The sequence below is a fragment of the Microcaecilia unicolor genome, chromosome 7 (assembly GCF_901765095.1).
Source record: "Microcaecilia unicolor chromosome 7, aMicUni1.1, whole genome shotgun sequence".
In the NCBI taxonomy this organism is placed as follows: Eukaryota; Metazoa; Chordata; class Amphibia; order Gymnophiona; family Siphonopidae; genus Microcaecilia; species Microcaecilia unicolor.
Window position 1 is genome coordinate 91718623 of NC_044037.1, and position 14030 is coordinate 91732652.

The window sequence follows — 14030 nt, forward strand, 5'->3', positions numbered from 1 at the left end:
TGCTTTGACTAAAGGAAAGAAAATTATCAAGGTAAGAACCTAATTTCCCCACTTTTACTCTTTCTGCACCACTCAGGATTTTGTAGACTTCCATCATATCTCCCCTTGGCTGTCTCTTTTCCAAGCTGATGAGCCCTAACCTAGCCTTTCTTCATATGCGAGGAGTTCCATCCCCTTTAATTGAATATTTCTAATTCCGCTATATCTTTTTTGAGATACGGCGACTGAAATTGAACGCAATACTCAAGATGAGGTCGCACCATGGAGTGATAGAGGAATTATAGTGTTCTTGGTCTTATTTGCCATCCTGTTAGGTTTTTTGCCTGCCAGCACACACTGGGCTGAAGATTTCAGCATATTGTCTACAATGACCTAGATCTTTTTCTTGAGTTCTGACCCCCAAGATAGTCCCTACCGTCAAGTAGCGATGATTAGGATTATTCTTCCTAATGTGCATTTGTCCACATTAAATTGAATTTGCCATTTGGATGCCCAGTTTTCCAATTTCCTAAGGTTTTCCTGCAATTTTTCACCGTCTGCATGACATCTTTGAATAGTTTTGTACCATCTACAAATTTAATCACTTCACTTGTTCCAATTTCTGGCTCATTTATAAATGTTAAGTAGCATTGTTTACGCCTTCAAAGAAAGGAAGCATATACTGTAAGAACATAAGCGTTGCCATACTGGGTCACACCAAAGGTCCATCAATCCCAGTATCCTGTTTCCAACAGTGGCTAATCCAGGTCACAAGTACTTGTCAAGATCCCAAGAAAGTAAAACTGATTTTATGTTGCTTATCCTTGAAAAAATGCAGTGGGTTGTGTCTAGTCCATCTTAATAATGGCTAATGGACTCTTCTTTTAGGAAATTATCCAAAACTTGTTTAAACCCCGCTAAGCTAACTGCTTTTACCACATTCTCTGGCAATGAATTTCAGAGTTTAATTTACACATTGAGTGAAGAAATACTTTCTCTGGTTTCTTAAATTTACTACTTAGTAGCTTAATTGTGTGTCCCTTAGTCCTAGTATTTTTGTAAAGAGTAAAGAAGTGATTCACATCTACCGGTTCCCTCCACTCCGCGTGTTTATGTATTCTGTAATTTTATTCTTTATAATAGTTTCCACTGTTATGCTTGGCACTGAATAAGGCTTACAGTCTGTAACTTCCCGGATCACCCCTGGAACCCTTTTGAAAAATTGTTGTTACAATGGCCACCCTTCAATCTTCAGGTACTATGGACGATTTTAATGTCAGGGTATCAATAGAAATCAAACAAAATAAAACATGGAAAAGAAAATATGATACCTTTTTTATTGGACATAACTTAATACATTTCTTGATTAGCTTTCGAAGGTTGCCCTTCTTCTCCTACCCACCCTGTCAGACTGTCATAGTAATGCTTGAATGTTTTCACTTATATACACTGTCAGCTAGCACATTTGCTTATTTCCGATCTGACGAAGAAGGGCAACCTTCGAAAGCTAATCAAGAAATGTATTAAGTTATGTCCAATAAAAAAGGTATCATCTTATTTTCTTTTCCATGTTTTATTTTGTTTGATTTCTATTGATAACCTTAAGAATGGACTAACACGGCTACCACACTCCTACTTAATGTCAGGGTACAAATCACTAACAGCAAATCAGCAATTTCACGCTTCAGTTCTTTCAGTACCCTAGGCTGCCTGTCATCCGGTCCAGGTGATGAAAGGTTCCACATTAGGCGTTACTGCCCAGGAAAAGGATTTAGGTGTCGTCATTGATACATTGAAACCTTCTGCTCAGTCATAGGCGGTCGGTGGCCCAACTGTTTGGGGAGGCTAAAGGGGGTGGGGTTAGGGGTGGGGCCAGGGGTGGAGCTTAAATCCATAATTGTCTGATAACACGCAGAAAAAATAAATAAAAATAAGTTACAATACCTTTTATTACATTTAGTTATTAGATATGTATCATATGTCAAAGAATAAAGTGGTTGCTCAAAGCATATTCGAACCACAATCGCTCAACTGCAAAACACTATGCACAACTTTGTCCAAAAACACACTCAGAACCTTACTGTACCATAAATATTACACTGGGCAGACCTAATACACCAATATACCACCCATACGGAAAATGCAGACTGTCAACAATATGAAACAAGGAGGCATATTTTCAAAGCACTTAGCCTTCCAAAGTTCCATAGAAACCTATGGAACTTTGGAAGGCTAAGTGCTTTGAAAATATGCGGGATCATATCATCACAGTTCTCATGTAGAGCCACAAAACACCCTAATTCATGTTTAATGTGGGATAAAATGCCATAAATAAGTAAATAAATATAAACTTTTAATGTTGAGCATCTGATTCTCAAAGTGGACATATTCCAAACACTATAATGAAAATAAAATTATCTTTTCTACCTTTGTTGTCTAGTGACTTTTTCTGATCATACTGGCCCAGTATCCGTTCTGCTGCTAAAATTATCTTTTCTACCTTTGTTGTCTAGTGACTTTTTCTGATCATGCTGGCCTAGTATCCGTTCTGCTGCTATCTGTCCTCAGTGCAGGTCAGGAAGTCATCCTCCCTGGCAACCCAGGACACCTCCAGCCAACCCCCCCCCCCTGCTTTCCCAGCAGTAAGGTAAACAAGCCATAAACCAATTTCTACAACTGCTAGAGGGCTTTCACTGCAGCTCCTGCTGTGAGGATGGAGGTAAATCAACAATTTAATCCCCTCAGAGCAGCTGGAGTCCACAGCTGATCCATTCTGCTGCTTAGCCTCTCCAAGCCTCTTATACCGGGCGCCTATGTGCTCAGTGTACTGCAGCAGCTAAGAAAGCAAATAGAATGTTAAGAATTATTAGGAAAGGAATAGAAAACAAAAATAAGAATGTTATGCCTTTTGTATCACTCCGTGATGTGACCGCAATTCTGGTCACCGCATCTCAAAAAGAAATAGTGGGATTAGAAAAGGTATAGAGAAGAGCAACAAAAATGATAAAGGGTATGGGATGACTTTCCTATAAGGAATGGCTAAAGCAGCTAGGGATGTTCAGTTTAGAGAAGAGAGATGGCTGAGGGGAGATAATATAGAGGTCTATAAAATGTTGCGGAGTGGAATGGATAGATGTGAATTGCTTGTTTACTGTTTTCAAAAATACTAGGACTAGGGAGCATGCAATTAAGCTACTAAGTAGTAAATTTAACAAGCCAGAAAATATTTCTTCACTCAATGTGTAATTAAACTCTGGAATTTGTTGTCAGAGAATGCGGTAAAAGCAGTTAGCTTAGCAGGGTTTAAAAAAGTTTCCTAAAAGAACAGTCCTTAAGCCATTATTAAGATGGACTTGGGAAAATTCACTGCTTATTTCTAGGATAAGCAGAGTAAAATCTGTGTTAACTGTGTTGGGATCTAGCCAGGAACTTGTGACCTGCATTGGCCACTTTGGAAACAGGATACTGGGCTTGATGGACCTTCGGTCTGTCTCAGTATGGCAACACTTATATTCTTAGGTCAGCCAGCTCAGGATTGTTTTTGGTTTCAAGTACTGCCTATGAGGCATTGGCTTGAGTGCAAGGCGTTTCTCGTATGGCATGTATTTTCATAGTGGTGTGCTAACCGCACTGAAGTGCCTACTGAGTTCCTGCACTAATTGAAGGTGCTGTTCGGGCCAAGTTGTTCAGAGCGCGGAGAATGGCTACTATACCAAGTTTTGGCTTCAGGGGAGTGCAAGTATTGGACTACCTTGTTTTCCAGTTTTTCCAGGCTCTTCTATTTAAGTGTGTAACTTTATTGAAACCACCAAAATCTAATACATACACAGACAAATCTTATAATTTAGTGCGTGGTAATGTTTAGTTAAGAACCTAAAACAAGAGCAACCCCTGTTGTTACTACCCTGTTTCCCCGAAAGTAAGACATCCCCCGAAAATAAGACCTAGTAGAGGTTTTCCTGAATTGCTAGATATAAGGCCTCCCCCGAAAGTAAGACCTAGCAAATTTTTGTTTGAAAGCAGGGCCGCCGAGAGCCGGACAAGGCCGCCCCCGGGCAGCCCCCCCACCTGAGGTCGCCGGCCCCCTCCATCCGCCCTCCGTCGCTCCCGGAACTAACCTTAAATGCCTCCTTTCACCTTCGCAGCAAGCAGCAGCAGGGCAGACCTCTCCTTCCTTCCGTGCCCCGCCCTCGCGGACGTTACGTTGGGCGATGCCGGGACCTGGAAGGAAGGAGTGGCCTGCCCTGCTGCTGCAAAGGTGAAAGGAGGCGTTTAAGGTTAGTTCCGGGAGTGACGGAGGGCGGGCGGGCCAACCCCGATGTTTCCCCGAAAAACAGCCCCTGAAAATAAGACCTAGTGCATTTTGGGGGGCAAAAATTAATATAAGACAGTGTCTTATTTTCGGGGAAACACGGTAAACACTACTACACAATCAGTTGCTTCATTTTTATATCATTCAACATATATGCTGTAAAAATTGTAATTTATATGGCAACTTACAGGAGGGAAACATTCCACAGTCCCATCAGGTTTGGAGAAATGCCAACGCATCCGCACATGCCCTTTAAAGTAATCTGCATTGCTGCAACCCTATCACATGTGTGTGACCGCCCACCAATCAATGGCTTTGTTGAGGCCTCTGGGAAATTTTTGTTTGCCATCTGTAGATAAACTGGGCTTCTTTTCTTAACAGCTGTGATACCACATTACCACCCGATCGATATTGTAAATGGAATAACACTACAAAGGATAAATCCTCCTCACTATGACACATCGCCTCCCAATGGCTCACAAGAGGGGCTTCTTTCTTTCGTATACGGAGGTTACTCAGATGTTCTCCAATACGCTGTTTTTTTCCTTTTGGTTTGTCCAATGTACCACTTGTCACAAGGACATTTGATGCCATAGACTACCCCCGCAGTGTCGCAGTCAGTGCTAACCTTCAGTGATAGAATTCGATTTGTAACTGGATGTAAAACTGACTTTGTTTCCCATGCATATTTGCAATAAGAACAATTGTTACACCTCCTGTGTCCTCTATCTTGAATAGGAGCCTCCTCTAGTGTTTGATGTTTTAGCATTTCACCCAGGTTGCGTGCTCTAGTATATGCAAACTGAGGAACATCAGGGATGCCATGCAAATGCATCATAGACCAGTGTCTCCTAATGATGATTTTAATGTGATTGGTCATGGTGGAATATGGCAAAACACAGGTGACTTTAGTATTATCCATAGTGGTTCGTCCTCTAGGGGCCAATAGCCATTGTCTTTGATTGTGGTCAGCTCTCTTGTATGCCCTGTTAATGGTCTTTTTAGGATACCCACGCTTTATAAATCTGTCCTTCATATCATCCGCATGGTGTATAAAATCCTCATTGGTATCACGTAGCTTTCTGACCCTCAAAAATTGGCCATACGGGATGGCTTCTTTCTGTGCAATGGGGTGAAAACTGGAATAATGTAGGACTGAATTGGTGTCTGTCGGCTTGCGGTATAATTGTGTATGGAACTCATTATCGCGACTCTCAATCAGAATGTCCAAAAAATTTACACTCTGGGCTCCCACAGAGATCTCAAACGTGATGTTAGGATCGCAACTATTCAGGCGATTACAAAACCGTGTCAAATGTTGTTTGCTGCCACTCCAAACAAGCAGAATATCGTCAATATACCTTTTCCACATAATGATGTCAGAAACAAATTCCGTGTTATATACATGCTTCTCCTCATATAGTGCCATGTACAAACAAGCTATGGTGGGGGCCACCGTCGCCCCCCATTGCTACCCCTCGCGTCTGGAGATAGAACTTGGCCTTCAAACTGAAAATAATTGTGTTTTACTATACGTTGAGCCATCGCGTTAAGTAACGCTATCTTCTGATGGGAAAGTTCTAGTTGACATAAATACTGCTCCAACAGTTCCAGTGCCGTATCTTGGGGGATCATCGTGTACAGCGATCTCACATCCGTAGTGACCAATGTGATGTTACTATGCTCCACCTGTGCTTCATCCAACATGGAGAATAGATGAGCAGAGCCTTAATATAGGTTGTAGGTGGTGGTCTAAAAATTGAGATAGGGGCTCATGTAACGAGCCCCTACTACCTACAATGGGTCTTCCTGGTGGGTTGCTAAGACATTTATGTATTTTAGATATAAATCTGATGTTGGGAATGGTAGGATATTGGTTGAGTAAGTACGTAGCCTCTCTTACAAAGACCGTACCCTTAGTTGCTGCTAATTCTATCATCACTTTTATTACTTCCAGATATTGTGTTGTGGGATCAGTGTCCAATTTGGTGTAAAAACCTACATCATCCACTTCTATTTAAGTGTCAGAATAGGAGCTTGGATTGTTTAGCTGATATACACTTGCTGCTGAAGCCTGGTATATGCATGCTACTAGAAGTGGTATTCAATGCTTTGTCAGGAGAAATATTGAATTGCTGTACCTGCATGGTGCCCATATAGGGTGAATCACAAGGAACTATTTTGTTTCTCTGTCTACATTAGCTGTTCTATGAACACAACTACCCACATGTCTGGACTGGTCTGGTAGGACTAAAGGAAAGAAAATTAGTAGGTAAGATATATAATTTTTCCTTATTATATTTTGCAGTTATGTCAAGGAAGCAAAAGAAGCAGCCAGGAGTGGAAATCTGACAAAGTCGCTTGAATTGTTCAGATTGGCAAATGAAATTTGTTCTAGTGAAAAGGTGACAAGCAGGATTCAGAAACTAGAAGAAGCTCTAGCAGAATTAGCACTTCAAGACAAACAGGAAGATGAATTTGTTGATGTTTTGGACAGTGGCTTAATGATTTACAAAGACCTATACAGCAAACTTTATCAGTATCAGAAAGAAGGTGTGGCCTTCCTATACAATCTCTACAAGTGTGACCGGAAAGGAAGCATTCTAGCGGACGATATGGGTTTGGGAAAAACTATACAAATTATCGCGTTCCTGTCTGGCATGTTTGATGCTGAACTTACAAAATATGTACTGCTGGTCATGCCAACAACCCTCATCAGCAACTGGGCAAAGGAGTTTGCCAAGTGGACTCCAGGAATGAGGGTGCATGAATTTCATGGCACTAGTAAGAATGAACGTACTAAGAATTTGGAAAAAATTCAAAGAAAGGGAGGTATTATTATTACAACCTATCAGATGTTGATCAATAACTGGCAACAACTTTCTAGCTATAATGCAAGAGAGTTTGTTTGGGACTACATAATTCTGGATGAGGCTCACAAAATTAAAACCTCTTCTGCTAAGACAACTAAATGTGCCCACTCTATTCCTGCAAAGAATCGTATTCTCCTTACAGGAACACCTGTCCAAAACAACCTGCGGGAGATGTGGTCCCTGTTTGACTTTGCATGCCAGGGAACTCTGCTTGGAACTTCAAAAACATTTAAAATGGAATATGAAAATCCAATCACAAGGGCAAGGGAGAAGGATGCTACTCCTGGTGAGAAAGCCCTTGGACTAAAGATATCAGAAAATCTTATGAAAATTATTAAGCCGTACTTTCTTAGACGAACCAAGGAGGAAGTTCTCAAGAATAAATCTACTGAAAAGGAAACTGATGATCAAAGTGACAGCAATCAAAAGTTTATTAGTGCTCCTGTAATACCATCTCTTGCAAGGAAAAACGATTTCATTGTGTGGGTGTATCTTGGATCAGTACAGGAAGAAATATACAGAAAGTTTCTGTCCTTGGATCATATAAAAGAATTGTTAATGACCTCACGATCACCCCTAGCTGAGCTGACTGTCTTGAAAAAGCTGTGTGATCATCCCAGGTTACTGACAACACGAGCTTGTATCCAGCTTGGTCTTGAGGGACATGATGAGTCCACATCATACAATGAAGTTGAAGAGAATGACTATGTAGGAGCTTCAAAGATTGACCATATTTCTGATGAGACTCTGATTCAAGAATCTGGGAAGCTGATATTCCTAATGGGACTTCTAGAAAGTCTTAGAGATCAGGGTCATCAAACGCTTGTGTTCTCGCAATCAAGAAAAATGTTAGACATTCTTGATCGTATCTTGACTAATAAGGGTTTTAAGATCATACGAATTGATGGAACAGTATCTCATATCGCTGAGCGAGAGAGAAGAATTAATAAGTTTCAGAATAATAAAGACTATTCTGTGTTTTTGCTTACCACACAAGTAGGAGGAGTAGGTCTGACTTTGACTGCTGCTGACAGAGTAGTAATCTTTGATCCAAGCTGGAATCCTGCTACTGATGCTCAAGCTGTGGATAGAGTTTACAGGATTGGGCAAAAAGAAAATGTTGTGATATATAGGTTGATTACATGTGGGACTGTAGAAGAAAAGATATATAGGCGACAAGTTTTCAAAGACTCGTTAATAAGACAGACAACTGGTGACAAAAAGAACCCATTCAGATATTTCACTAAACAAGAGCTAAGGGAACTCTTTTCTCTGGATGATACTCGAACCTCTTCAACGCAGATTCAGCTTCAGAGTATGCATGCAGCTCAAAGAAGAACAGATACCTGTCTGGATGAACATATTGCATATCTTTACACTCTGCAGATGTTTGGCATATCTGATCATGACCTCATGTACACAGCTGAGGCAGCATCTCATGAAGACCATGATGTGAATGGAGAAGATAGTCATTATATTCAGCAGAGGGTACAAAAAGCCCAAGAACTTGTTCAGTTAGAATCTCAGATGAATGAACAACTAATGGAACAAATGAAAAATGGAACTGAAGGTGCCTGGTTGAGACAAGCAGCTGCTTCTTCCCAACCAGTATTTGCTTCCAAACCAAAAGAAAGGAAATTGCACAGCAATGAGCTTAACCCCAATATACAGCATGTTTCACCACCTGTCATTGTTGATCTTACACAGGATGTTGCAAATGTCAGCTGCCAAATGTCAAGTCTAGTTATAGAAGATTCAGATGAAGAAATGGTGACACAAAACCTTTCTAATTTAGATAAAAATATATTACAGAAGTCAGAGTGCAGTGAAATTGACAAGTGCTCAAGTGAACAGGATTCTAGGTTTGTATCTTCCTGTACATATCCTTTGGTTCATGATAAAAATGGAACTGAAGCTCAACCTGTTACATCTGGACTATTATGCCAGTTAACTGAAAATTCAGCACCCAATATTAACAGTAACAAGCAGAAGACTTCTATCCATTTGCCTCATGACCACTACTCTACTGTTGCTGAACTTGAGCTGATTACAGATGATCAATTTGTGGACAGTTCCAATTTGTGTAATGTTCCTGCTCTGTCAAATAGTTTGAAAACCACAAATACAAGCAGAAGTGGTGAGTGTGAAACTTTACAAACTGCCTCAAACAGAAAATTATCACAAAGCTCATTTAAAGTCACTGGAGAGTTTAGATCTGATCTGACCGAGGCCACCCTGGAAGACAAGGAGATGAGCCTGGAGAGTAGCTTTCTAAAATCTGGCTCTCTATTTCAGTCTGACTTCAACCTTATTTTGGAAGATACAGCAGAACACACAGACAGTCGTGATGTTCAACTTAAAGCAGAAAATTCTTGTGTAAAAGAAAATTATGGAAATTCTCATCCTGGAGAATGTGATGGTAAACAGTCAGAGGAATCTAAACTTACTTCAGATGAAGACATGGAAGATGATCAAATTTTTACAATTAAAAAGAAAAACATTAGGAGAATTGTTTCAGATGATGAAAATGAAAGCAAGTCTTTGTCCATCTCAGAGGAAAATATACATGAAAAGGGGTTTTCTCCTGTAGGCAGTCCTATATGTAAATCACTAACAGGCATTAGTGCTTCTACTCCAAAACACAGTTTTTTAGGAAATGGACTCTTTTCACCTCAGATAAGCACAAGTGCAAACAGATCTACAGCCTCAAGAAGATCTCTGGTCAATATACTTGTAGAGGATCTGGATGATGTGGAAGAAACCTTTGAAAGAAAAAGTACAAGTACCGATGATACAGAGGAAATGGAAGATTGTGATACAGAGGAAGCAGAAGAGTGTGACAAATCAGTGCATCCTGGAGAGCAGTTACCTGGAGAAGATCTATTAGAAGGTACTGAATCCAGTTATTTGGATGAAGAGTCTGAGGGATCTGTAGTCAAGACTTCTAGTGAAACTGAAGATTTTCTAGAAGAATCTACTGCTGACTATGAGCTAGAGTCTGGAGAACAAATGGATTGCTTTGCTCAGGGGAAAGCAATAGAAAATAATGTGCTGAATACTTCAGGCTATTACGAAACTTTAGTAAAACAAGGGAAGGAACTGACTCAGTGTGGTAAACTGAAAGAAGCTTTGAATTGTTTCCTAAAAGCTCTTGATATCAAAAGTGGTGATCATGAAGTTATGCTTCTGACGCTAAATTTATATAGGCAGCTCTCATAAAGTTGTGTTGTAACAACTTGAGGTGAGCAGTCTGATGCCAGTTTATTTTGGTATGCTCCCTGACATTTGGTATAAGAACAGTCATGATGAGAGTTTAGTTTAACAGTGTTTAGAAAGAGAAATGTATCGAGTGGGAAAAGTTGTGAAACCCTGTATAAAAAGGCAAGAAACTGAATTCTTGAGGGTAATTTATTTACAAGTGATTGCAATCTGATTTTGAAGTAGATACTTACTCCTGAGATACCCAACGCTTCTTTCTTGTAGGTATTGGCCTTGATAGATAATCATAGATAATTTATAAGTGTCTTGTAAAAAAAAAAAATCTATGTAAAACGTCTGGTTGATTTCTACAATTAAAAATTGCTTTAGGTTAACGGGCTTCAAAATGTTTTGGGTTTTTTTTTGTATGATCACAGTTGAAAATTCAATTCTTCCTGAAAGAGAGAGGGAATATGATGCAATTACTTAATTGGAGAGCAAACTCACTTATCCATTTTTTTGTCAGTTTTGAGCTGTGTGATGTTGCTCAAGGCAAGATTCGTTTATTGTAGCTTATTCCTGTGCCAAACCTCATGGACTTTAGTGAATTTTGGCACAAGAATAAGTTAGTCACAGCTCAGCAAATATTGAGATTGATGGGCCACATGACTTTGGTGGTGCATGTCACACCCATGGCACATCTCCATTTGAGGGAAGCCCAGAGGACCCTATTTCCCCAGTGATCTCAGGTGACTGGGAATTTAGTAGATGTCATCCAAATTCCTCCAGAGTTGACTCATTCCCTTCTCTGGTGGACAATTCAAACAAATTTGACTGTGGGACACCCATTCCAAATTTCACTGCCTCAGGAGGTGCTAATGACGGATGCATCCAATCTGGAATGGGGAAGCTCATGTGGATGGGCTTTACACCCAGGAAACTTGGTCTGCTGAGGAAATAGAGTTTCATATCAATCTTCTCAAGCTCAGGGCCATTTGGAACACTCTAAAGGCTTTCAGAGATTGGCTTCAGAACCAAATTATATTTATCAAAACATAATCAGGTTGAAATGTTCCATGTGAACAAACAGGGGGTATGGGATCCTACCCCTTGCATCAGGAAGCAGTGGTTATGTGGCAGTGGGCCCTCCTTCACAGGATGGACCTTCGAGCCACATATCTTCCAGGGAAAGACAACTGTCTGGCAGACAGACTGAGCAGGATTTTGCAACCAAATGAGTAGTCTTTCATTCTCCGAGGACAAGCAGGCTGCTTGTTCTCACGACTGGGTGACGTCCGCGGCAGCCCCCACCAACTGGAAATAAGCTTCGCGGGGCGGTCAGCACGCAGGGCACGCCCACCGCGCATGCGCGGCCGTCTTCCCGCCCGTGCGCGACCGCTCCCGCCAGTTACTTTTTTTCCGCGACTGAGAGAGTTGTGTTTTCCCCTCTCTCTCGTTTCAGCCGCCGGATTTTTTCGACCGCGTTTACGCGGATCGTCGCTTTTGGCCTGTTCGGCCTCTTCTTCTTCTTCTTTTCTTTAAAAAAAAAAAAAAAAAAAAAAAAGAATTTTGCGCGTGTGGAGCACGCGCTCCTTTTTTTTTCCCTCGCTTTCTAGCGGGGACGCCTCGTTGCGGCCTAGTGGCCGCTCGGTCGGTTACAATTTTCGTGGTGTGATTTTAGCCACCATTGCCGACTTTGACTTCGCCGACGCGATTTTTCCGTCGATGTCCTCGAAGGTCCCGAGTGGATTTAAAAAGTGTGGTCGCTGCGGCCGGCCGATCTCGCAGACCGACACCCACGCTTGGTGCCTCCAGTGCCTCGGGCCGGAGCACAATCTCAAGTCGTGCGTTTTGTGTCTCGGTCTCCGGAAACGGACTCAAGTTGCGAGGCAAGTTCTGCGGGACCGTCTTTTTGGAACTTGCGCCGGCCCCTCGACGTCGACCTCGACGGCATCGGTATCGAAAACCGGTTCTTCGGTACCGGTATCGATGCCCGAGACATCGGCACCGATGGCAGCGACCCCAGGAGAACAGGTCCCGTCGGCCCGCCGGTCCGCCGGCGAGAGTGGGGTAGAGAGACCGCGTGGGCAGTCGGCCCCGGTCACTCCCTCAACTCGTGAGCCACGGGACCGAACCCTGTCGGACCCGGTACCCCGAGACCGAGGGGGATCGACCTCCTCCTCCTCCATGCCCTCCGGCACCGGTGACGTGCACCGGAAAAAAGACAAGAAGCGCCGTCACCGGGAGCCCTCGGTGCACCCTGAAGAGGAGTCGACGCCGAAGCGTCATCGCAGAGAGGAGAGATCTCCGTCGGTGGTGGAGGTACCGACGCGTCGGGGTTCGGCACCTCGGTGCCGTCTCCTGGCCCCCAGCAGCTTCCGGCACCGACACCCTTACCGGCCCCACCGCCTTTCCCGGCAGCGGGCCTGGACGAGTGCCTCAGAGCCATCCTTCCGGGGATCCTGGAAGGGCTGATGCGCCAGGCTGTGCCGGCGCCGGGGGTGCTTGCGCCCTCGGCGCCGATGACTGTGGCGCCGGCGAGCTCTAGCCCGGCGCCGGGGCAGTCGACACCCGCCGCCGCTTGCGGTGCCGGTCTCGACAGCCACGCAGGTGGAGTCCCCGTCGACGTCGATGGAGGGAGCTCCGTCCCCGCCGGCGCGGGAGTCCACCGCTCGACGACACCGAGACCTCGGTGCCTCGCCGTCGAGCCGGGCCCGGTACCGGACTCCGCTACATGAGCTAATGTCCGATACCGAGGACGAGGACTCGTGGGGGGAAGAGGAGGAACCCGAGATATTCTCCTCGAGGAGTCTACAGGCCTTCCCTCGGACCCCACGCCGTCACCGGAGAGGAAGCTCTCACCTCCTGAGAGTCTCTCCTTTGCCTCCTTTGTGCGGGATATGTCTATCAGCATTCCCTTTCCCGTGGTCTCTGTGGAAGAGCCGAGGGCCGAGATGCTCGAGGTCCTCGACTATCCATCACCACCTAGAGAGTCCTCCACGGTACCGCTGCACAATGTCCTGAAGGAGACGCTGCTCCGGAACTGGTGCGACCACTAACTAATCCCACCATTCCCAAGAAAGCAGAGTCCCAGTACAGGATCACACTCTGACCAGAGCTCATGCGGCCCCAGTTGCCCCATGACTCAGCGGTCGTGGATTCTGCTCTCAAGAGGGCACGGATGTTCGAGGGATACCGCCTCGGCGCCCCCGGGCGGGAGTCTCGCACTCTGGACTCATTTGGGAGGAAGGCCTACAATCCTCCATGCTCGTGACCCGCATCCAATCTTACCTGCTCTATATGAGCATCCACATGCGGACCAATGTGCAACAGCTGCGGACCTGGTCGATAGATCCCGCCGGAGCAGTCCAGGCCTATCAGGAGGTGGTCAGGCAGCTGAAGGCGTGCAGAAAGTTCCTGTCCAGGGGGATTTTGACACCTGTGACGTGGCATCTCGTGCTGCGGCCCAAGGTATAGTGATGCGCAGGCTCTCATGGCTGCGTGCCTCTGACCTGGACAACCGCACCCAGCAGAGACTGGCTGACGTCCCTTGCCGGGGGGATAACATTTTTCCGGTTGAGAAGGTCGAGCAGATGGTGGACCAACTGCATCAGCGGGAAACCGCTCTCGACAAGCTCTCCCACGGGCGCCTTCAGCACCCGCCCACG

The 14030-nt window shown here is 44.1% G+C and overlaps 1 protein-coding gene across 1 annotated transcript in view; it reads left to right on the plus strand.

The window, feature by feature from the left end:
* ERCC6L (ERCC excision repair 6 like, spindle assembly checkpoint helicase) overlaps window positions 1-10757 on the plus strand; it is a 44999-nt gene extending 34242 nt beyond the window's left edge. The window contains exon 2 of the mRNA XM_030209675.1: window positions 6600-10757. Within this exon, the coding sequence (XP_030065535.1) occupies window positions 6600-10383 (3784 nt within the window). The 3' untranslated portion in view covers window positions 10384-10757. The remainder of the gene's footprint in view (window positions 1-6599) is intronic.
* Window positions 10758-14030: the final 3273 nt, after the last annotated feature.